Here is a 26,332-nt window from a genome sequence, read left to right as displayed (position 1 = left end):
CCAGGAGCTCACTTTCTAGTAGGAAAGACGGGTAATCCACAAATAGATGTAAATCACAATGTCAGATAGTGACAAGATCTAGGAGGAAAACCAAAGCACGGTACAAAAGAACAGAGTTACAAAGGGAAGGGGTGGGAGGTGGGGGAGAGTGTTATTTCAGATAAGGTAATCAGAGGGGGACTCTCTGAGAAGCTGAAGTCTGAGCAGAGACCAGATCGACAAAACAAGTGAGCTACATAATTATCTGGAAGAAAAGCATGTCAGGCAAAGCAAGGACAGCAAGTGCAAAGGTCAGAACTAGCTTGGTGTGGTTCAAGGAAGATGAAATGGATCAGTGTGGCTAGAAAAGAGAGTAAGAGGGCAAATATAGGGGTGGGGCATTACAAATCAAGGACTAGATCTAGAGACCATGTTAAGAAGTTTGGATTTTATTCTGAGTGTGACAGGAAATACCAGAGGCTTTTGAACAGGAAAAAAGCCATTATCTAACTTTTTCAAATGATCACTCAGGCCGCCGCATTGAGAATTGACATCAATGGGGCAAGAGTGGAGCAGGGAGGAAGCTAGAATAGTCATGCAGTTGAGAACAGAATAGAGTTTTGACTCATGCACTGATCAGCAAACCAGCCCTCTGCCTGTTTCTGTAAATAAAGTTTTATTGGCACATAACCATGCTCATTCATTCACATATTTTTTATGGCTGTTTTCGCTACAACAGCAGAGTTGAGCCTTGGCTATAGAGATCATATGACCTGGAAAGCTCAAACTATCGACTCTAACGCCCTGGACAGAAAAAGTTTGCCAACCTTGTCGAGGATGTTGACAAAAGAGGTGGTGGAGGGTGGCGGGCTCTAGATAAACTTAGGAGGTAGAGCCTCCAGAGGCCAGATGTTAGCCTAGGCTCTCTGATACCATGCCTGCTCTCTGATCACTGGGTGATACAGCCCTCCAGCTCCTCTTTACTTCTGAGGACTGGCAGAGAACATGAATGGAAACTCTGGAGTCCGGTCTGAGGCCAGCCTTTGCTTTGTTCCACTCCCTATACGAGCACAGAGCTCAAGGTGGCTTTGCTTCTCCTCCTAGCATGAACTTATCCTCCATGGCTGCTGCCACCGATGAGGCAGGCGCCAGCAGCCTTGGTCACCTCGGAAGGCCACAGAGGCTGTAAGATCCCTGTAGCAAAAGCTGTTGTGTCCCACCGCCACCTCAGGCCTTATTATTGCGCCGAGTGCAGGCCAACCTCCAACTGCCTCTGCCAAATGGCAAATAGCTAATAGCCATGGGCTTCTGCCAAAGCCCTGGGGAGCAGGGGACTATATCCTGCATGACAAGACAGTAAAGCCAGAAAATTAAGACCCCCAGGAGCAGCTCTCAACCAATGACTGGAAGGGGTTAAGGTACAAATAACCCCCTCCTCCACACCCCAGGGGTTCTACACTGAATCCCAGAATTACCTAGTAGGATAGAGCTCCAGACATTCACAGCAGTTACTCACTTGAGAATGCCCCCTTTATTCGCTGCCCTTGATTCTCTGTCTCATGTCCCTAAAACCACATAAGCACCTTGCACTCAGAACTCCTGTCCTGAGTCTGCTTCTAGGGGTCTCAATGCCATATGCCTTTATCTTCACCTTCTTTTGTGTGTGTGTGTGTGTGTGTGTGTGTGTGTGTGTGTGTGTGTGTCATTTTTGTTTGTTTCCTTCTTTGTTATTTCCCCTCATCCTCAGATTAAGAGGTTGAAAAGGGCAGAAAATGTGTTTTATTCATCCTCCTTTTTTTATTTTATTATTATTATACTTTAAGTTTTAGGGTAAATGAAACGTGCAGATTTGTTACATATGTATACATGTGCCATGTTGGTGTGCTGCACCCATTAACTCGTCATTCAGCATTAGGTATATCTCCTAATGCTATCCCTCCCCCCTATCTTCACCTTCTTTTCCAACGCAGTCTGTGCCAGTGACCTTAGCCAGCTGTCTGACAATGGTTTTTCCCTGCAGGACCAGGGAAAGGAAGAATAGCTGGATGCAGAGATCACACCTTATGAGTGTGCACACTACTATCCACAGCCATGGATAGGGTCCGTCAGAGCCCCTAGACTACTACAGGATGAAGTCCAGTCTCCTATTCTGGTACAAAGACTCTGCAAATGTCCCCTTGCCTACTTAACCAGCCCCAAACATGTCACCCACTCAATGTCTCAAAACTAACCCAGGCTGTCCTGCTTATGAGCCTGCCAAGCCACAGGACCCATCTCAGATGGGGCCAGTCGGAGAGGCTCTCCCAGACTCTTCCAGACTGCACTCATTGTTCCACCCTCTGTACACCTTTAGCTCACACCTGAATGCAGGGTCTACCATAATGGATTTTGCAAGAAATGTGGTATGAGACAGCACGGCCAAGGCAAGGCAGGCCTAGCTCTGCCACTGATGAGCAGTGTGATCTTAGAAAGGTCCAGAACCTCTCTGGGTTTCCATGCTCTCATTGGTAAAAGGTGGTTGCTAACAGCACCTACATCATAGGGCCATTTTTAGGATTAGGGAGATAGTGTGGCAGGTGGCTAACATTAACTGACCATGCAGCACAGATTTGCATGATTCTTCCTGCTAGACCATGAGCTTATTACAGAACCTGACACAGTTGGGCTCCATAAACCTTTATTAAGCAAATGAATACAGGAATGAGTCAGCTACTCCAGCCATTCCATCTTTAAACTAGAGGCTATAAATGCAAATCACTGCTGGCACCAGGCTAGTGAGTGAGCAAAACGGGACCAGTCAGGATAGCAGTCAGCGGTGGAACGTGTGCATCCAAAACAGGGAAGCTGATGAGCCCACTGTTGCCATCCTAAAATGCAGGCTCCATGTAGCTATGCCTGATACAGTCTCAAGAAACTTGTAAATGCTGAAAAAAAATTTAAAAAGGAAAGAGAACACAGTACAATGTAAGTAAAGCATTTTTGCAACTGACTTCAACCAATGGATTGGATTGGATGACCTCAATCCCATTTCAGAAGAGGGAGACCTTAAGATGATCTAAATTTAAATTTTCATAGTATGTACAGAATATCATTCCTTTAAGCCAGAAAAATGAACAATGGACAATGCCTTTGGGAAAAATTCCTTAATAGTAATGTAAAAAATATGATTACTACTAAAGACATAATTTTATACTTTCTAGTACTAGGATGTATCTGTTTACATATGTTACATATATTATGCTATATATATATGTGTTTTATATATTATATATAATGTTATATTTTCCCCCTCTCATAGGACCTCATTATATATATTCACCTCCATTATTCAGATAAGGAAAGTGAGGCCCAGAGTAAATACATGATTTGCTGAATCACACAGGTACCTGGGAGCAGGACTAAGATGGAAATTCAAGTGTGTTTAGAACAACAATCCCTGCTCTTGACCCTAACAACCTCCCTTGGTAAGAAGTCACATCAGTGTTTAAATCGGAACCTCTAACAGCACTAGCATCACATTTCTTCTGAGCACTAATACTCATACTGATGAGTGTTCTGAGTGCACAATAGGTTGTTAAATGGAGTTGAAAGACTGGTTTAAAAATCACCACCAACAAGAAACTTTTTATGAATTAGGAAAATTTCATCAAGATACATCTGCATAACTTTGGTTGAAGACACTCAAGTCCTTGAGGCCAGCTAAGACACCTTGAAATTGAAGACACTCAGAAAACCAGAAGCAAAGCAAACGAATAAGCACATTTCTGAGCACTGGTCTGGAACGGGTAGGTTGAGGGGCCAAACTGTCAATTGAGCGAAACCTCAATTACAGAGTAATCTAATGTATACCCAGGTACATTATCACAACTCAATAAACAGCTCCCCAGAATTAAGTGATTCCAATTTGCTTTCATTTCAGTCTGTGTGTCGCCCTGAGAATTTGATATTACCTACCCTCACATTAGGCAGCATCTTCTGAAGTGCTAATCTTTACCATCTCAGGATCACACGTGAGCTGTGAGCCAGCTACCTGTGAATACGACTGTTTGGGGAGAGACAGAGACCAGCCTGGGCCTCTGCTGTTCCTCTCAGCCTGAGTACCTGCTGTGGAAGACAGCACAGAGGTTTATGGCTCCCAGAACCCTCGGGTGCTGAAGGGCCCAGTGACCTCCCAACTGTGGAGTGGTTAGGGTTTTGAATGAACAATACCAGGAGAGGGGTGGTCCATGTAACCAGATGGCTGAGGACAAACAAAACTAGCTACTTTTCCTTTGTCCCCAGACCCGGGAATGAGCTTTCCCGATCCAGTAGGTGTTAACACAGGAAGGAACCAGAGAATTCTGACCTATAGGGACTTGTGACGGTTAATATTAAGTGTCAACTTGATTGAAATGAAGGATGCAAACTATTGTTTCTGGGTGTATCTGGGTGTTTCTAGGTGTTGCCAGAAGAGATTCATATTTGAGTCAGCGGACTGGGAGAGGCAGACCCAACCACAATGTGGGTGGACACCATCCCATCAGCTGCCAGCGCAACTAGAAGAAGCCAGCAGAAGAAAGTGAAAGAAGTGGACTTGCTGAGTTTTCCGGCCTTCATCTTTCTCCTATGCCACCCTCAAACATCAGGCCTCAAGTTCTTTGGATTTTGGAGTCTTGGACTTACACCAGCGGTTTCCCAGGGGCTCTCGGGCCTTTGGCCACAGACTAAAGGCTACACTGTCGAGCTTTCCTACTTTTCAGGTTTTGGAAGTGTAACTGAGCCACTACTGTCTTCCTTGCTCCTCAACTTACAGACGGCCCATCTGGGTCTTCACCCTGTGATCATGTGAGTCAGTTCTCCTTAATAAACTCCCTTTCATGTATACATATATCCTATTACTTCTGTCCCTCTAGAGAACCCTAATAAAAGACCCCATGACCCAAATGTCCCCCAGTCCACCCTTTCATACTTCCTCCCTCCCTCTTCTTATACTCGGCACATCACTGTGTACCAAGAGAGAAGTGGGCCACACTTTACAGAACAGACCTGACATGATTTCCCCAAAGCCACAGAGACAGTCATCAAATCGGCACCTGGGTCCAATGTCCCGTCCCCACCCATGGAGTCCGTCATCTCTCTTACTTCTTTGTCTGAGAAATCCCACCCCCATGGGCAATTTATTTATTTAACAAATACCTTAGAGTGCCTATGCAGGGCAGTGTTCTAAGAACTCCTACATCCATTATCACATGCCATCCTCATGACGCCTTCTGAGGGAGGTAATCCTACATTCCTGTTCCCAGATGAGCCAGCTGAGGCCCCGAGAGGTTTGATCATGTTCAAGGTCACAGAGTTGGGACAAGGTGGGGCCAGAATTCAGACCCAAGCATCTTGGCTGCAGAGTTATCTCCTGCCCTGAACTGGAACCAAAGGGTGGGAACCTGTGAGGAGGAAGACCTTGAAGACGTGGTTTTCTTTCTGTGATATCCCAGGGTTGTGGGTGACGTCAGTCCAAGAAGAAGGAATCCAGATCCCATCCCATAACACAGCACTTGGCCCTTGAGAATCCTTTTTCTTTTTTGGTCTGTTTTTCAGATTTTCTCTCTTCTCTGAAAGGAGGAGGATTAGTGCTTTTCCCTTGTATTTTTTTAAACAAGTACAAATACTTCAGCATTAAAGTACTTAAGCATTCTGGCTCCGCAAAGGCAAAGGGCTCTTGAGAGGTAAGTGAGTCATTCTTCATCACACAGTTTCTTCCAAACACTCGGGTTTGCTGCCTTCAAATGAGTCTCTGGGCACCCACTCCAGGGTGACAGGTTTCCTCTGGTTGCTTCTGCTCCTGAGGGGGTCCCTGCCTTTTATTTTCTTGTTTTGCTTGGATGCCACTAACTGTTTAGCAGTGTGTGTGGGGTCGGGGGAGGGTGTGAGGGTAGGTTAAATGTATTTCTCCCGCAATCTGGAAGTTAGCTGACAGTCAGGAAGGGAACATCATGTGTCAAAATGGCAAGTTAGCTAGACGGACCCAGGGACTCCTGCTTGCCTGGTACCTGGACCCCTTCAGCACTGCTCGTGACATTGTGGCACCAGGTAATAGCAAGGCCACAACCCATCTGCCCTCCAGGTGTGACCAAACAGCATGAGCCAGATGCAGGTTGGACTCCAGCTCTACCCCTTGGGATGGCCCTGTTTCTCAACCTGGCTGTGCTAATTCTCCCACCCATGAAATGAGTTAAAATAAAACCAATGTACAGAGCTGCAATTAGGATAAAATCAGGTAACATATGTGACGGGACTTCTTTACATGCAAGGGACCAAGCTCCTAGCTTACCACCATCATAATATTTAAATGGAGGAAAAATGGGCACTAAAAAACTGATAACCTATGCCAAAAATATGGATGAATTTCATAGACGTGTAATAAAATTACACCTTGATTGACCAGATTACAGGAAGTGCCAACCCCCCACTGTTCAATGTGAAGGACACTGGGTGCCACCCACCACCCTGCCCTCCCTAAGCTGGAGTGGCAGGTGCTGCAGGTGAGTGGCTTCAGAGCAACGGTAGCTGCAGAGTCATATTGCCAGGCCTGGCTACTGCACCCGGGCTAGCACTGGCCCCTCCTCTTGACTCCGGCCCAGGATGCACAACCAGCAGAGGACAAATCAGTGTCCCCGTAAACCCTGGCCACCTCTCCGAATAAAGCAAGGATGCTCCACCACATCCTCTGTCCCAGTAGCCTCTTGGTTTCTCTTCCCATAGCTCCCATCCTGCCCCTGAATGGGGGGCATATAAGCAAATAATAAACCAAGCGTTTTCTGGTTCCATTTGTCTGTGCATGGGAATTTCAGAGTGCTACACTAACTCCTATAGCCACTGGTCACATTCTCTTGCCACCAACTTTGCCCCATGTGCATGCAAGGTGCTAGCAAGACCATGAGGAGCAGGAGCAAACGCAGTGCACCCTCTCTTGGGGCTCTCAATCTGGTGTGGGAGACCAGCCACAGAAGGTATAAGACACATTCTAGCAGGACATCTGAAAATACACATTCACTGAGTACCTGAAAGGCCTGCAATAACCCCTGTGTCACATAATACATATATAATAATAATAAATCTTCTAAAAAAAAATTTTTTTTTGAGATGGAGTCTCACTCAGCCACCCAGGCTGGATTGCAGTGGCATGATCTCAGCTTACCACAACCTCCGTCTCCTGGGTTTAAGCGATTCTCCTGCTTCAGCCTCCCAAGTAGCTGGGACTACAGGCACGTGCCACCACACCCAGCTATTTTTTGTGTTTTTAGTAGAGACAGGGTTTCACCATGTTGGACAGGCTGGTCTCAAACTCCTGGCCTCAGGTGATCTGTCCACTTCGGCCTCCCAAAGTGTTGGGATGACAGGCGTGAGCCACCATACTGGGCCACACGAGCTAATCTTATGGCACCAACAAAGCAAAGATAGGAGCCTAATGCCATGAAAGTGGTGGCTTCTTTTCTATGTTAATAACATTAAATGTAAACCAATTTAAAGATTTTTAAAGTTTTTTTTTCATAACTGCCTAACTTGTTAATCTTTGGCTTAAGTGTTCATGGCATTATGGTGAGGAAATAAACTCCTGCTGAGGCCAATAATTCGCTCACTCATCTATCATTCCACAAATTTTTTCAAGTTGAGCCTTATGAAATGACTGATTGTGCAAGTCAAAACAGGCGAACACTAACAACCTCATATGGTTCAGCAAACTGAGAACCAGTGCCAGGCACTGCGCTGAGTGCAGGGACTTCCAACCCAGCAGACAGCCCTCCTCTCGCAGAGCTTAGATCCTAAAAGGGGAGACAAAAAGTCACCAAGTAAACAAATAAAGGCAAACCAGCATTTTAAAGTGTGATAAGAACTATGTAGAAGAGGAGACCAGGTAATGAGAAGGAATTATGACCACTAGGAACGGAGGTGTGGGCAGGGGGTCAGGGAAGTTCTCTGGGAGAAGATGACATAATAGCATTTCAGCTGAGACCTGAATGATGGCACATGATCAGCCATGTGAATGTCTGTATAAAGTCAAGACAGCCAGCACAGAGAATCCCAGCCTGCAACCCCCAGTCCAGTCGGCCCAAGACTCCCAGTCACACTGGGTCAGCAAAATGAGGTCAAAGTTTCCACACCCACCCATACTTTGACAAAGGAAACTAACTCAGGAGCCCTCAAAGGCTCGATAAGTGGGGGTTTTTTGTTTGTTTTTTGTTTTTTCCCTTCAAACACACCAGGTCTCATTCTACAGCTAGCATAATAAGAAGAGCTTCATTATTTCATTCACTAAATTACGCTGTATTAAAATTTTAATCGGCAAACATAACATTGGTAAAACAAGTACATCCATTCGCTGCTGTTACCAGTGTAAACTGTCAAACCATTTTTTTTTACAAAAGCAATATTGCAACATAAAGAAAAATCCATAAAGATGCTCATATTCTTGGCCTCCCAACTCTATCCCCAGGGAATTTATCCTAAGGAAATAATCTGGTTCAATAGAATAAAATGTTCTCTCCAGAAGAACTCCATGGAGGTGCTAATTGTTACATACACAAAGGAAAGAAAAAATAAGACACCTGGAATTATCCAAATGACTGCAAATGGGGGGTTTTAACAAAATAGGATAATTCATTGGATGAGATAGCATACGATCATTAAGCATCATAACAAAGATGACAAAGTTTCAGAAAGAAATAGGATATCTGACCTTTTGAGAGAAGCAGAAAACAGTCTGCGTATTTTAATGGAAAGCATGTAAACAATATCTCAAGGTGAACAAGAACAAGAAAATTGAAAAGAATTGAATCAAGGCCAATGGGGTGAGGAATTATTTATTTCAAAAGTCCTTCCAAAATATTATCATTGTATTGAGTTTTCAATTAAAAAAAAAAAATCCCTCAGAAACAATAGTACGAGAACACTGCCACAGTGTGCCACCCAAATACAAGGACATTTGTTCATTCTAACTTTAAATACAAAATAAAGCCAAATTTGAAGATGCCTTCTGTGTTATATATTCCGCAGTCTTTCACGTATGGCTCCTGTATGTGAGACTCAACTTGGAATAGCAATGCAATGTTGCATGATTTTACAATAGCTTCTCCTGTTTGGGGAGTTTGTGTTGGGGAGGGACGTCAGAGTGACTAGAAATTAATCTCCTCTTTTACTGAATGTGGGAGAGGATCAGCAGATGAGAAAAGGGGCTTTAAGGCCCATTAATGCCGGCCTTCCATGGCAGTAGAGGCGTAGGCTGGAGGCACTCACCTTTCACGATCAGCTCCGCGTAGTTGGATACACCAGACCCACCGTCAGAGCGGATCACACAGCGGTACTTGCTGACACTCCGCTGGGCAGTGTCTGCCACACTGACCGTGGCTGAGAAGCGCCTGTGGTTGACCACACGGGTGACCATCAGGGCCGTGTCCCTGCCATTCCATTGCTGCAGAACAGAGGAAGAGAGGGAGAGGAGGAATCATAGCATCATAGGCTTCCAGGTGACTCCCAACATGGATGTCCACCCATACTCACACCCCTGGGGCTCAAGACTTTCAACTGTAAGAAGGGATTTCCAGCCAGGCACAGTGGCTCATGCCCGTAATCCCAGTGCTTTGTAAGGGCTGAGGCAGGAGGATCATTTGAGGCCAGGAGTTTGAGACCAACCTGGGTAGCAAGCAAGACCTTGCGTCTACGAGAAATTTTAAAAAACAGCCAGGCATGGTGGCACTCACCTTCAGTCCCAGATACTCTGGAGGGTGAGGAAAGAGGATCGCCTGAGCCCAAAAACCAAGGTTGCAGTGAGCCATGATCAAGCCACTGCACTCCAACCTGGGTGACAGAGCAAGGCCCTGCCTCTTTAAAAAAAAAAAAAAAAGAAAAGAAAAAAGCAGGAGTTTTCATGGCTGGTTTGTGCTAATGATCTGATTCAAGAATAAACTTTGCTAGTGAGCTGATTTGAGGACAGAGGCCTGGTGGCAAAAAGAGAGGAAAAAGGCTCCTTCTAAACACCTCGGCTCAGCCTGCATTTGGAGCTGGCACATAGCCCCCTAACTTTCCTTCCTATTTTCCTTTTTCCCTTAAGCAGAACCCACAGCATTCTTTCAGACAAACTTCAGTAGACTTAGTGAAAACCCAGCCCATGTAGAATAAATACAGCCTGGCTCACAGGCCCTATGGCTGGTGCCCTGCTACCCCACCCCACAGGCTCTGAGCCCCACCTGCCCTAAGCTATCACCACAGGTAGGGAGGGGATGGAAGTTTTTCAACACCTCTCTTCCTTGGCACATGCTCTTTCCTCTGCCTGGAGGGTCTGGTCTCCCTGGGGACACCCCCTCTTCCGTAAAAACCCACGTTCAGCTCACAGTCATCTCTAGTCAGTTCTCACAACTGTCACTCCGTCTCTGGAATCTTATCCTATGTATGATACAAACTTTCCCCACACGTTTGCCCACAAGTGTTGCCCATTTTACACTGAAGAACTTTCCTCTGTTCATCTTTAGAAGCTTGTCTGAAAGCCTCCCAAGTTGGTAGACGTTTCTAGAATCGGTGAATACACATGGGCTTTTGTCTTCGGCATCCTGAGTTTTAGGAGGGATATCCTGAGTTTGAAGAAACCGCTTTCACAGTTGCAGGTTATGAGAACTGGTAAGGCACATGCATGTCGATGCAGTTTGAGTGGATGTTTATTAATGTTATTAACTGGATATTTATCTACTATGTGCCAGCCCCTGAGCTGGGTACTTTTGTATAAATCTTCATTGTGTCTTCACAGCCTTGTTTGGTGAGTGTACAACTGCTGCTCTTCTCAGAAGAAAAATCCAAATGTCTAACAGTTTAACTAAATGTGTAGAGTACATGAGCCCCTTATCCAGGTTTTCCAACTTCAAGTCAAGCACTGTTTTTACTAAGACCGTATGCTCAGTGTCTGCTTTAATTTAAAAACGTTTTTCCCCAAAAGGTGAAATTGACTCCTTTAATTATCTGGACTTAGGGAAATCTTATGACTTATGATTCTCATGCCCTGAATCTCCCAGTCTCCCGAGATGCGATCTTCATCATTTCCTGCACCAAGTGAACAGTTTCCCAATGTGCACAACCTACTTTCACCTATGCCATCTTTCCTCACCCTCTACAGTGACCTGTCAGGAGAGGGGCACAGGTACAGGTAGAGCCACACTGCTCAGCTCTATGGCAGCAAATGAGGGGAAACCAATACCAGGGGAAGGCAGTGATCATGAAGGCCAGAAACCCAGGGTAAACCAGGCCCCCATCAAAGGGCAGCTAAGACAGACTTGCTCCAGACTAGACGGGGAGATTGTAGGTAATATTTTGCTGCTTCTTTTTACTGTTTGACATTCTTCAGACCTTCTGTCTCAAACACGTATTTCCTTTATACTTGAACATAAAATAATAAATGGTATTGTTCAAAAGTCATGGCAGAATGAGAGGTAGCCATAACTCCCTCCTATGCCAGAAACTAACCAACTTGTGGAATAGTTAGTACACATCAGAGCAACACGCATGGGGCTGTAAGAGGAGAATCTGAAGCCAAATACCAGCTCTGCAGCTTCCAAGCTATGTAGACTTGAGCAGGCAATTTCACTTTTCTGAGCTGGAAAGTTTCTATTCACTTGCCTGAATAAAAACCAGTATAAGGTAATGGAAGGGGAGAAAGGTCACTAGGGCTGAAAATGCCATCCAGCTTCCTCATGCCTTGAGGCATCTTTGCAGGAGATGGCACAACTTGGACCCCACTATGAGAACCTACGAGAACCTACGAGACACCACATGCAATGCCCCTTCCCAAGGTAGTGCAGGGAGGAAGGAGGGAAAATTCCGGCAAACACCAGGAATGTATCCTGATTTGGAAAAGAGGTCACTAAACGAATAGGAGGGCCTTGGAAGAAGGGGGTCATCAAAAGGAGACCATCTTCCCCACTGCTGAGCAAGGCACTTCGGGGCCACCATGGTGGATAAGGATGAATGAGTGGCAAGGCTTTGGGTCAATATTTTCTAATCTGAGTTATTTATAACATCATCAACACTTTCATTTTTTCTTTATTAAGCTAATAACAGCTAAACACTATTATGTGCTAAGTGTTTTGTATGCTTTCTCATTTATTCCCCATGAAAAATAAGGTAGGCACACTTCTTATCACTCTCACATATAAGAGGAAACTGGGCTGGGCATGGTGGCTCACGCCTGTAATCCCAGCACTTTGGGAGGCCGAGGCGGGCAGATCACGAGGTCAGGAGATCGAGATCATCCTGGCTAATATGGTGAAACCCTGTCTCTACTAAAAATACAAAAAATCGGCCGGGCACGGTGGCGCGCACCATGTAGTCCCAGCTACTTGGGAGTCTGAGGCAGGAGAATGGCGTGAACCCGGGAGGCAGAGCTTGCAGTGAGCTGAGATGGTGCCATTTCACTTCAGCCTGGGCGACAGAGCGAGACCCCATCTCAAAAAAAAAAAAAAAAAAGAGGAAACTGAAGCTCAGAGAAATGAAATTGCCTCCCCAAGTCTGCCCAGCTTGGAAGCTGCAGAGCTGGCATCTGGCTTCAGATCCTACTATTACAACCCCATGCATGTTGCTCCAGTGTGGACTAACCACTGCCCCATCACTCACCTCTTCAAGCACCCTCATTTCCCAGTGTGGGAGAGTATGAGCAACAGATATGACACCAGGATCTACCTATTTGCTACCAATTTATTAGCTGAGAACAATAAAAAAGAGCAAGGGATGTAGTAATGCTGCATAAGGGGTGGAGATAAATAAGCAAAATGCACATGCCCAACCGAAGCCCATGAAACACAGAGCTTTGCCTTGGAAGTCCAACTTCTGAACAGCCAAGAAATATGGGAGATTAAAAAAGAGAGACGGAGAGTGATATCAACACATGGGCTCCACAGAACATGAGCCAAGAGGTGAGGCGACAAGGACAAGTACTAAGAAAGAAGATATACCTCGGGGAGCCAAGGGACTAATTGAGGAAAACAGACAATGCCATTTGCAGATTTCAACATGGCATTAGAAGTAAAGAGCAGAAACAACGTTGCAGAAAACCAGGAACCTGGAGGGCAGGCCTGAAAAAATAACCCAGATGGCAAAGAAAGCAAAGATAAAAGAAACTGGAGAGAGGCAAACTGATCAAGAAAATGGGCAACAGACAACTAACTACCCTGTAAGTAACTGGAGCTCCCACAGAAGAGAGTGCAATGAATGGAATGAAATCGGATCCCAAGATATAAGAGCTCACCTTCCTGGACTAAACTAAGACCTGACTTTTCAGACTGAATGGCCCACTATTTATTTGATAAAATTTACAAAAACAAGAATAATTGATGTTTATAAAAATATTAAGAATAAAGAAATACATAAGTATCTAGCAGAAGAAAACAATGAACAAAAATACAAGCCCATCTGGTATCAAACTCCTCATATGTGATTGTTTCTAAATCCAAGATGACCTCTCCTGGATGTGACTGGCCCACCAGTGGTCACAGGTGAGCTCCCAGGAGGTTCCTGTTACCTAGAGGCCTGTAAGAAAACAGGTATGGAGCTAGAGAAAGACAGGATAGGGACTGCTACTAAAACTAATCAAGGCAAATGCTTAGTTTATGTGATCTTGGGTGGGTGATTTCATTTCTCTGAGCTTCAGTTTCCTCATATACACAAAAGATTTGAAAATGGTGCCCACTATATGAAGTTATTGTGAGGAATAAATGACAAGGCATGCAAAATAGCACATGAAGGTGTATTCTAGTGTTTGCAGAGCTCTAGTGTTAGTAGAGCTCAAATTAACTGTGAAATTAGCCATAAAAAGTGTGGTAGACAGGCTGACAGCCCCCAAAAGATGCCAACATCCTAGTCCCCAGAACCTGGGAATATGTGACCTTATATGGCAAAAAGGGACTGTGAAGATGTGATTAGGTCAAGGATCCTAAGATAGGAAGGTTATTTTGGATTAGCCATCCGAGCCCAATGTCATCAAAAGACTCCCTATATGTGAACGAGGGAGGCAGGAGAGCCAGAGGCAGAGAAGCTGTGGGAAAGGAGAGGTCAGAGTGATCCCGTCACTGGATTGAAGATGGAGGAAGGGGCCAGGAGCCAAGGAATGCAGGCAGCCTCTAGATACAGGGGAAGGTAAGGGAATGGATTCTCCTCTAGATGCTCTAGAAAGAATGCAGCCTGCCAAAAGCCTGCCGACACCCCCATGTTAGCCCACTGAAATCCACTTCTGACTTATCTCCACAACTATAAATAAATAAATTTGTTTTGCTTTAAGCCATTACACTTGTGGAATTTGTTACAGTAGCAATAAGAAACTAATATAAAGAGAAAAAGGCTGGTTACATGCAAAATATTCATTTTTCACATTTAGTTGAAATTTTATTTTGATGTCACCTCCAGGATTATTTACTGTTCTTCTTAATGATGTCAGATTCTAGCAGGGCCAGGGAAGATTAAGGGTGTTCATCTGAACGATTCACATTTTTCTGTTTAGCTCCTGAACCAACAGACTTTATCCTATTGAAAGATAGGAAATTGCAGGTTGTCTTATAAAATGTCTGGAAAATAGGCCTTTTGATAATCACACTTGTCATATTGGGAGCAGGCAACAGCAGGACAGGGATGAGCAGGAGGGCCTAGAGTCATGATAGGAAATAGCGCTGGATGCACCACTGGCAAGGAGAAACAAAGGTCAAGTTCAGAGAGGTGAGCCCAGATGAGAAGAGCCCATGAATATGACTGCTCAAGACAAGGCAGGGAAGGGCAGGCAGGTGCTAATGGTCAAAGAAGTCTAGCAGCAACCCAGGAACAGAAATCAGGGTGATCCTAGAAGACCAGGGAGCAGATGATCAAATGGCAAAAGGCTAAGATGTTGGAACGCTACGGCAACATGGAGAAGGGATTTAAGCAGAATGAATGTGTTAGAAGCACAGGTCCCAGCTGCCATTTCAGCCCCAGACACAGGCAGAAGAGAAAAATGCAAAGGGAAAAAACAAGAGGAAGTTTTGTTACATATACAAGGGCTCAGAAATCCAGGCCCACCTGCAAAAGAGCAGGTTTGAGAGGGTATAGGGTGAAGTGGAGCAGGGAGGGAGTGCCAAGAGCCTAAAGAAGACCATAACCCAGAGCCGGGGTGGGAGAGTAAAGACTCCAACCCAGACATCAGGTAGCATAAACATGTACAGAGATACAAATGTTAGGATGTCAGGAAGACGGAGCAGGTCATTGAAGGAAAGCCCAAAGTCCTGGGAAATGCCACAAAGAAGCATAGCAAGGATGAGCGCACACAGAAGCCCAGGAAAAATTCCATCAGATAAGGCCCTTATCTACCACTTGGCTTCTTGGAAATTTTCTTCTGGTTCCTGCAGTAGTTTTTCAGATGTAAGTATATCCTTCCTCTGAACTTTTAGGGCATGCTTCTTTTCCTTCTGTGGCAAGATTTTCAAGTCAATATGTGTGTTGTTCTAAAGTGGAATCATCGTCTGGCCCTCTGATTCCAAGAGTCAACTCAACAAACGTCCCAGTGAGCCCCAACAGGTGGTGTCTCTGGTTGGGCTCACTGGAAGCAGACTTTGACACATGGAGATTTATCAAGTGCTTTCAGGAGAAAGGATGTAAAGGACAGAGTGAGAAAAGGGGCTAAGAAAGGATGGAATCACAACTGGAGTCAAGCTCCAGCCTGGTCCCACAAGGAGTCATGCAGCATGAAGTGTACCCCAGAGTTGATGGTACCTTGTGGTTGAACTACTGTGTCCATCAGTCATTGGTCAGGGCTTGCGAGGCAGAGAGAGGAGGAAACTTCTTACTTGACCGAGGGCAGCTCTCTGGGAAAAGGAAGCTGTGAGGCTTTAGCAGCCGACATGCCCAGTGCTCTAGGGTTGAGGGCACTTGCTTGCAAAGGGGATCTGTCCAGGACACTAAAAGCATGCATTCCACTTGGCACTTTCCTGTCTCTGCCCGCTCCTACAGTAAATTATACATTGGGTTTCCTGAAATCCAATGAGCTACTGCCTTGAGACTTTCTAGCAGTCTGTTTCTAAATCCGCTTTTTTTTTTTTTACACATGGGGCCGGGAACTGACCTCAGTAGAACATGGCAACACCAGGGGTGAGCACAGCTGTAATTAAGCACTGCTTCCTATGAAATGTCACTCCAGCTCACATAAATAAACTACTCCATAGCCGAGTTTGATAAACATTTTGTTCAACTTAACAGGATTTATCTGAGTGTTTATCAAGTAAAAGTCACATTAACAGTTTTGAAGGCTGACTTTGTGCCAGCCACTGTGTTAATGGCTCACATAATAGACTGTTCACTTGATCCTCTTAAAGTCCCTGTCAAAGTTCTTCTCAAAGAGTGGTCCCTGAATCTACAACATCAGCCTCATCTGGGAACTTGTTAGAAATGTAAATTTGTAAGATAATTCTAGAGCTGATATCCATTTGGAGATGTTGTTTACTGGGGTTGATAGTCTGAGTTTTTTCCCCTTTCCCCTTTCCCCATTCTATTATTAATCATGCTGAAAATGTACTCATTATTTTACAAAACAGAAAATGAGAGAGTGTAGAAGGTATAATTTCTGCCCAGAGGAATTTATAGGCTGGATTAAGATTGTAAAAACAGTAGAAAGAGTAAAACATAAACACTAAGTCAAGCATTGAAATAGTATACTTCATGGAGGAAAACAGGTCTGGCATGGAGATAGAAATGCTCTTAGAAAAATCTAGAGCTATGGTTCTCGAACCATGGTCCCCAGACAGGCTGCACTAACATCCCCTGGGAAATTGTTAAAAATGTGAATTCTCAGGCCAGGCACAGTGGCTGACACCTGTAATCCCAGCACTTTGGGAGGCCGAGGCAGGTGGATCACCTGAGGTCAGGAGTTCAAGACCAGCCTGACCAACATGGAGAAATCCCATCTTTACTAAAAATACAAAATTAGCTGGCCATGGTGGTGCATGCCTGTAATCCCAGCTACTCGGGAGGCTGAGACAGGAGAATCGCTTCAACCTGGGAGGCGGAGGTTGTGGTGAGCCAAGATTGTGCCACTGCACTCCAGCCTGGGCAATAAGAGAGAAACTCCATCTCAAAAAATAATAAATAAATAAATAAATAAATAAATAAATAAAGTGAAATATCTAGCCCCATCTAATAAATTCCTAGACCTAATGAATCAGGAACTTTGGGAATGAGGCCAGGCCATTTTTGTTTTAACAAGCCTTCCTGGGGATTCCGATGTCTGATAAAGTGTGAGATAAGTCCTACTAGTAATTCCTATTTAACGAATAAGGAAACTGAGGCAGAGAGCGGTCAAGCAATATGGCTTTTAGTAGTACTTCTCAGACTACAGCATACAAACCACCTGGGGATCTTGTTAAAAATGCACATCTTGATTCAGAAGGCCTCTGATGGGGATTGGAATTCTTTAGGTCTTGCTGATGCTGCTGGTCCATGAACCTTACTATGAGGAATAAAACCTGATACCACTATGCTGAGGGGCTGAGTTAGGATTGGACCCAGGTGATCTGATACCAGACACTGAGACATTAATCACATCGTCCATCTGCCATCTAGTACTTAACAGTACACAGCTACACTTAGCAACTCTGTGAAAGTAGGGTAGAGAGTGCAGTGTTGCAGAAACTTTGTTTGTTTGTTCAAAGAATATCTAATGCTATCTTGCAGAAAATGACTGCTTCACAGAAAACAGTTTGGGAAATGCTATGATAGAAGCCCAGATGCCTAGCTTTCTGGAAATCTTGGAAGACCTTAGGAAGGTCTTAAGACCTTAAGAAGGAACACAGTATCTTCCTATATTCTTGGCTATCAGATTCTTTTAATATATTATTAAGTTATGGCATACCTGGTATACTATTAGGTTGGGGTGAGGTTTCCTTATCCCCACTCTTTCAGACTAGAACAGTAGTTCCTAAATTTTAATGTGCATCAGAATCACCTAGAGGGTAATTTAGGAGGTCTGGGGTGAGGCTGGATAATTAGCATTTCTAATTGGTTCCCTGGTGATGCTAATTCTGCTGACTTTGCCCTGGGTCTCAGGGACTTAAAAGCTAATGTCCTCTTAAGTCCCTTAATGGAAAGCAAGGGGCCAAATAATACCACAGAACACATGAATGGAAAAATTCCTTAAATCTAAGACCACGTCCTGAGGATGAGCAACTGGTCACTGCACCAACGGTGCCCAGCTAAGAGGCAAGAGGTGTGGCCCCCAAATCCAACCCATACTCTATTGGCAGAGCCAGAAGTTCTGACTACAGCCCTGAGTCCTGACTGAGCCCCCTTGGAGGGAGGTCACCTTTGTGCTTTGCCCAAGGGCTCTATCTGCATATCAAGCTACATATCTATGGAGCGGCATCTGCCCAGAAGGTGAACACCCTTTTTTTTTCAGTTCATCCATACAGGAGGGATACATGTTCTGAACTGAACAAAGGCATTTTACAGCCTAATTGGTAGTTCTGCTTAATCCCATTTTACGTTCATGTTTCTCTGATTATGGCAACAGTTGCCTTTGAAATCTCTCTTTTTCTTTCCCCTTTTTCAACTGCTTGCCTTGCTCTTTAAAAACAACTCAAATTCCAACTTCCCTTGGCTTACTTTGTTTTATGTGGATAAACCGGCTTGGTTTGAGAGCACACACTCCTTGGAAGAACAGGGCTGTAATAGCTACACTTTAATGTTCTGTCCCTAGCACAAGTGCATCCTTCCACCCCCAGGCAAGAGCCCTCTATTTTCAGGAACCACCTAGAGAGGAAGGCAAGAGTTGCACCTGATGCCACTGGAGAGTGCTGCTTCCCTACCACCTGATTATCTATCAAGGTTTCTGTAATGGCCTTGCCATTTTGCAATTCCCCATCCACTCTCCTTTGGTGTCATGACATTATTTCCTTCACAAAGAGGTAAGACACGACTACAAAAATGGCTGTCATTATTTCAGAAAGAGCAGGAAGCCTTGAAACTGACTTGTAATTGGCAGAAGTGGAAACAGTACTGTCTTTAATAAAAGGAAACCATTTCTGGTTTTGCACAACAGATACTATGTCTGGTTTACAGGAGATATTCAAATGCAGGATCCTGGAAGCCTTCAGTGTGTTGGTTTGAACTTCTGGCATCAAAATAAAAAAAATAAGATAAAGATAAAAATATAAAAATAAAACAAAATAAAATTAGGCCCAGCATTTCCAGCTGAAATTTGTTCCAATTGCTCCAGGAATTTCCTGGCCAGAAAATATTTAGGTGAAATTCCCACAATTCACTTGTAATGAATATTCTTTTCACTTCTAGTCACCCTGCTGCCACAGCATGACATTTGGAAACTTGCTAAAATCTAGCCCATTGATTCTCTTAAGATCACATTTGTACCTTTTTGGCAGTCTCTAAAGAATAGCTTTTGATTATTCTTTATTAAAAGTCAGAAGAAATAGAAGTAGACATAAATCATTTTTGATTAGCTGTGCTGAAACCCTTCCAAGAGCCCTCTATGTACATGGCTGACTGCTCATTTTGGGTTGATTTCTGGGTTTAGAACTCCCGCAAAGAGTCAGGAGGGACCTGGCGTAAGTCCCACAGGGCTTGGTGGGGGACAAAGGAAAGTAATGAGAACATGAAACTTATGCTGCTTGCTGTGTGGTGAATAATAAAGTTCTTTGTCTCTGACCCAGAAGTCTCATGCCTTCTGCCAGCATCTATGAAACTGTGGCAGTCTACCTTGTGAGCCTCCAAATAAGGTAAAATCTTAGGCCCTTCATAGTTATTGATAGACGGTTTCAAGTGAGCAGTAAGATTTTTGTGGAGAGGGCAGTCAGTATTATCAAATCTGAAAAGAGAAGTATAAGGCCTGCGATACACCCCTTGGCTATAGCAATGAGGAAAGCACTGGGGACATTTACAAGCGCCACTCCTGGAAAGAGGTGGGCACTGAAGAAAGCCTCATTCCAAGTGTGGACATCACATTTAAAGAAAGTGGCTAGGAAGGGGATAAGAGAATTAAGAAGGCAACCGGGGGGTGGGGAGGCAATTCAAAAATAATTCCAAGGGTGTTTTATTTCATTGATCTCACATAGATTTGAGAAATTAAAATACACTTAAGTATCTCGGTTCAGCAGCCAATAAATTTAGAGGTGTGTAAATATATGCTAAATAAAGAAATCTGTTTTTAAATAGAAACCCTCCTGTATAGAAGGAAAGGCTGGAGTGTAACCCAAAGTGACAGGGCCATGAAGTAGGCATGGAAGAATGAGCCCAGGACTGAGAAAAAGGACTTATGATTCTTCACATCATGCTTCTGCTGCTCACTGCCTGTGTAATTCCGAGGATGTCATCTACCCATCTAAGGCTCAGTCTCCTCATCTATTAATGGGGCTACAATCACAACTACCTGAAAGACTGGTTATGAGAATTAAATACATCCTATGTGTAAGCACTTAGTAAACATCAGCTGTTATGCATAGTATCATTACATTATCATCATTGCTTAGTTGCAGCGTGACCACTAGATTGTCAACAGAAATCCCACACAGAAGGGATGCCTGGTTCAGATGCAGGCAGGTAGGAGGAGGAGCTGGTCCTCAAAACACTCACAGCCTCAGAGGCCAGCAGTAGCCCTGCAGGAGCGAGGAAACAGGTTCGCTGGGCGAACTGGCTGCAGTAAAGACTGATGCGCCTCCTCAGCTCATCAACCCTGCTGCAGCTGCAGCTGCTGCTGTGAGCCTATAGGCTCAGAGAGAAGGCAGGAACCTTTTCCTACGAGATTCAGATCTGCTCCCAGTCCAGTGAACGCAATTTGTCTGAAAACATACACTGTCCCTACAGAGATCTGCACAGGGCGTTTGGACACATGGCTTCATTTCTGAGACTCTTCAAATATTATTTTTCATATAAGCCCCTCGTGGAGCAAATCCTTTGTAGGGAGGCCTGAAAGTCAGCTCCATGGTGGGGCTGACAGACTCTGCTCTGGAGTCCCTGAGGAATTCAAGGAAAGAGCCCCATCCACCATGCTCCTTGATAAAGACAGGAGGACACACATAAAATATTTCTAAACATCCTTCTGGATGAGTAGTCTCTGATGGTGATGATGGGGGTGTGGGAAAAACCTGTGTCCTCACTGTTGGAATTAGCTATGCCAAACCCAGCAAAGGCTTCTTAGTATACTAGGAGTATTCTGTAACTGGGAAAAAGTGACCATTTTTCTTTTTTTAATAGCATTTTGTTTATGTTAGTTTCCTGTATTCATCTTAGAATAGTTGGATAAAACAGAAAAGAATAGCCATGAAAATAAAAAGCATCATAATCTATTATTACAGTCAATTGTCTTAATATGTGTTTCATGGAGTTATAGGAGTATGTATATACATATGTATATACAGATTATATATATTTATATATGTTATGTGTATGAGCTTGTATATGTGTATATATTTTTTCATAAAGCTTAATATTATATGACCCTGTAACTCATCCTTTTCACTTACATCTTATGAAAATGTTAAATATACTTCTAAAATCTCATATTTAATGATACCATTCCCTCATTTACTTAATCAGTCTCTTTTGCTGAAAATTTAGGTTCTTTCCAGCCTTTTGTCCTACTGAACACACTTGCAGATACATTTTTGTCTCCATCTCTGGATATTTCCTTAGGTAAATTTCCATAAGTAAATTTACTCATTGGAAAAATATGCATATTTAAGGCTTTGGATATCAACTGCCTAATTATCTTGCAGAAAAGATGTACCCATTTACATTTGCACTGTGCTACACTTATAATTATGTTGGTATAGTCCCACCTAGTTGTATCCTGAATGTCATTTTTTAAACGGACTCCACTAAACTGTAGACCACTTTGTTTAGTGGCTATTCCCCTTGGAAAGCACACCATCTCCTTGCTTGAAAAATTGCTTGCAAAGTTACATATCTGGATTCCTCAGGCCAATGTATGACACAAGGAATAAGCAAGTCATGACTGAGCCCCATCCACCACAGACCATGGCATCATACACTTCACCTCAAGGACAAATGATCCCAGGACAACAAGAACTTGCTTATAATTTTTTACTAGTCTTCTATCATCCTTTTCCCTGATTCACTACAATTGTTCTAGGCTCATGTGTTTGCATTTCTGCATCGGTCCTGTCCATTGATTCTCATGTAGAACTTGTACTACAATTCCACAAAAGCCAGCACCGGCAGATGGGGTCTTCTAAAGACATACAAAGTTTCCAGAGGGGTGCAAAACAGGGGCATTGGCTGGTCCTCCTTTTAACTTACTAATTTAAACTAATCAAAACCACTCAAGGAAAAGCGAGCTAAAAAGTCCCACTCTACAGAAAAGAAGGCCAGCATTCTACCACATAGGCAACAGGGATTTATCTCAAACTATGAGTCCACTGGCTGCTTTCTAACCATTGTCAGAAAGAAGGGCCACCGACATACCTGCCATGCTGGAAACAACATCTTTATTTTCCTGAATTACAACTGGCTGATTTGAAAAGTTACCAGTTTCAGTGACTTGGTGAAATTCCTCAGCATATCTCAGAAGCTACAGCAGGAAGTAGCACTGCTAAACAGTAGACCTGCTGTAGCTGTCTTCTAGAGACTCTTCTGGCCTTGATGTGCCTGTTTCATTTGCTTAGGAAATTCTCAGGCTAAGTCACTCCAGCCTTATTATATGAGGCAGAACAACAGCGAGAGTGCCAGCCACTCCTCTAGTGCTGGGACACATCTGAAGAAACATCTCATGAGAAACTGCCCACTGCCTTGGCCTGTCTTGGATGGTGGCTGCGATCATCTCTGGGGTGGCAGGTGTGTTGATAGGTGCCTTCTTTTTGTAGAAAGATGTTAACCTATGTGATGGTTAATTTTATGAGTCAACTTGACTATAACAGAGTACCCAAATTAAACAGTATGTCTGGGTGTGTCTGTGAAGGTGTCTGGATGAGACGAGCATTTGAATCAGTGGACTCGGTAAAGTACATGGCCCTCCCCAGCATGAATGGGCACCATCCAATCTTTGGAAGAACAGAACAGAAATCCAGGGGAAGAAGAGTTTGCCTCTTTGCCTCCTCCCTGACTGCTTGAGTTGGAATAATGGTCTTCTCCTGAACTTGGACTGGAATTACACCACTGCCATTCCTGGATCTCCAGCTCGCAGATGGCAGATCATGAGACTTCTCAGTTTCCACAGTCACATGAGCCAATTCCTGTACTAAGTCCTTTCCTTCCATATACGAAGGACTTATTATATATGGAAGGAAAAGACTTACTATGGATGGAAGTGTTTACATCTATAAGGAAACACTTATTAAAAAAACTATATATACACAAATATATATTAATATATACTTACATATAAATATTTTCCTTAATATATTTAATAAATTTTTATCTATAATAATCATTACATTAAATCATTATTTATAATAATATATATTATAAATTTTATAACATATTTTATAAAATATATATTTTCTTTAATAAGTGCTATATAAAGATTATTTTTTTTATATATACATATATTTTAAACATATAAATATATTTATTACATATAATTATATATTTATATATAATATATAAATATATATTATATAACATAATTTGTTATATGTATAACATAATTATACATAATTTAGGATGACATATAATTATATATCATTATGTTATATGATATATAGTAACATACTATATATTATATGTGAAAATATATAAAATTATACACACACACACACACACACACACACTGCTTCTCTGGAGAACCTTGACTAATACAGCCTACTTCCAATTACCTTATTGCGCATAAGCCTGGATTTAACTAGCCACACAGGCACTTGTCAGACAGCATGATATAAACTGCGTACCTCCCAATATTTTCTGAAATGTAGATGAGAGAGACAATATTTAGGGAAGTTTCCTTGGAAAAATAGTTACTGAATCTATTCACTTACCAGATACGTTTCAAGTGCCCCAGGATGGAGACAGATTGGCAGACAGCAGGGGACTCTGCCATATCCTCTTGCCCACTTCACCCCTCTCTCCCCCTTCTCCTCCCCAGACTGCTTTCTCACAGCCATCATGATGTGAAACAGGCCTGTGAAACTCACTTGTGTGCCCTCAGTAAGACTGTGGCGGGGAACACTGTTCCTTGCATCACACAGTGTTTTCTTTACAGGGACACCTGGGAACAATTCCTGTCTGGCTTCTGTCTGAACAACAGGTAGAATTTTCCTGAGCAATTGGTTTTTGTTTATCTCACAGACATTGTGAACCAAGTATCTGACAAGTTTCCTTTATTCCACTAGTGGCTACAAAGCTGCGGGCTCTGTGTGTGACCCACCAGTTAGTAACGTGTGCAGAAATGCGGTTTTCACATTATTACCAGCTCTGTATATTTTCTCCTTCTATCTGGTGTTGTCCCACTTTTAATTTATGATATCTTGTCATGTTTTATGTCCCATTGAAAGCCACCTGGAAGACGTTTTGTGAAATAAGATTTGGTTTACAATGAAAAGGAGATAAGATGTGGAAGAGCTACATGTCATGTGTTTCCTTCCATCTGTTTTCTTCAAATATTCAATTATGATCTCCTTTAACATCCTCCCACTGACAGACCCAAGGTTCAGGGCATGCAACTCGGAACTGCCACAATAACAATCATAAAATAATTGGAAAACCCAAACGAAGTTGCTGAAAATATTGTGATGGTCCTGCCTCATTCTCATGACCCAGCTGAGGCAATGCCATTGAAATCACACAGCTTCTTGGCAGCCTAATACACTTGAACACTAATTGTAACGAAAAGAGTAAATAACACTACCGAATACTGAGGTAACATGTGGAGGTTTCTTATGCTCTCCTGTGGTCTGTAAGCAGCCCTGGGAAGCAGAAAGAACAGGTATTTCATGCTGCTGTGCTGCTATTTGCACTCAGCTGTGCTGCTAAGTGGCAAGGAAGAACTGTTGGCCCCTAGATGCCCAAGAATTTTCTAACCGCAGGAAATGGCTTAAATTCAAGAAGAGAATTGACAACATGAACTTCCAAGAAAGTGTGTGGAGAGACAGCTAGGCAAAGGAACACGTGAAAATAGTTCGATATCATCAGTCCTCAAAGAAATGTAAATTAAAACTAGAACGTGCTCCCATTACACACCTATTCAAATGCTAAAATTAAAAAGACTGACCATACTGAGTACTGGCGAGGATATGGAGCAACTAGAACTTTCACAGACTGCTGGGTAGGAATGTAAAATGGTACAGGCATTTTTTCAAACAGCCTGTTGTTCTTTAAACATATATCTACCAGATGACCCTGCCATTCCACCTCTAATTCACTTTCATACCCAAGAGAAATGAAAGAATATGTCCCTACGAAGACTCACACATGCAGGCTCACAGCAACTTCTTTGTAATAGCCAGAAACTGCCAACAACCCAACAGGTATCCATCAACAGGTACATGGATAAACAAATAGTAGTATATCCATTCTATGAAATATTTCTTAGCAAAAGTAAGAAATATTGTTACACACAACATAAGTAATCCTCAGAATAATTATGTAGGAAAGATGGGTACATACTGCATGCTTCCATTTATATAAAATTCTAGAACATACAAGCTAATACACACTGTCAGAAAGCAGATTGGTGGTTGCCTGTGACAAATGGGAGTGGGGAAGTCAGAAGGAAGTGATTACACATGGGGATGGAACTTTGGATGTCATGCAAACATTCAATATCTTGATTGTGGTAATAGTTTCACATGTAAACATACAAAACTTATCAAATTATATACTTTAAACATCATGTCTCAACTATACCTCAATAAAGCTAGTTAGAAATAATTTTTTGAGAAGGAGTTTCAATCTTGTTGCCCAGGCTGGAGTGCAGTGGTGCGATCTTAGTTCACTGCAACCTCCGCCTCCCGGGTTCAAGTGATTCTCCTGCCTCAGCCTCCCAAGTAGCTGGGATTACAGGCACTCGCCACCATGCCCAGCTAATTTTTCTATAGAAATAATTCTTTTAATGTCAAATAACCACAGCCACATGTAGTTAGTGGTTCCTGCACTGAACAGCACGGTTCCAACTTCTGTGCTGCCCCAAAAACTTGCTATTTGTGTTAGTATTAATGGAAGTATGCTCATGTTATAACAAGTTATGTTTTAGTTCTATGTGTCGCCCTCTGTCCTAACCCCCACTCAAAGAGATCCTTTCTCATCTTTCTTGGAAAGTAGGATGAATGAGCAGAAATAACAGGAAGGCAAATTCAAGCTTAAAACACTTCCCTGATGGACTTTACTAATGGACTTATTTAACCAAAGAATAGACAGATTGCTC

General features: G+C 43.2%; 1 protein-coding gene across 7 annotated transcripts in view; it reads right to left on the bottom strand.

Annotated features, from left to right (window-relative positions):
* PTPRT (protein tyrosine phosphatase receptor type T) overlaps nucleotides 1-26,332 on the bottom strand; it is a 1,124,172-nt gene that overhangs the window by 678,221 nt on the left and 419,619 nt on the right. For all 7 annotated transcript variants that reach the window (XM_032141872.2, XM_032141870.2, XM_058432870.1 and 4 more), the window contains exon 6: nucleotides 9,250-9,424. In XM_032141872.2, the coding sequence (XP_031997763.1) occupies nucleotides 9,250-9,424 (175 nt within the window). The remainder of the gene's footprint in view (nucleotides 1-9,249; nucleotides 9,425-26,332) is intronic.

This window comes from Hylobates moloch, unplaced genomic scaffold, assembly GCF_009828535.3.
Source record: "Hylobates moloch isolate HMO894 unplaced genomic scaffold, HMol_V3 SCAFFOLD_21, whole genome shotgun sequence".
Classification (NCBI taxonomy): domain Eukaryota; kingdom Metazoa; phylum Chordata; class Mammalia; order Primates; family Hylobatidae; genus Hylobates; species Hylobates moloch.
This window is presented reverse-complemented; position numbering and strand designations above follow the sequence as displayed.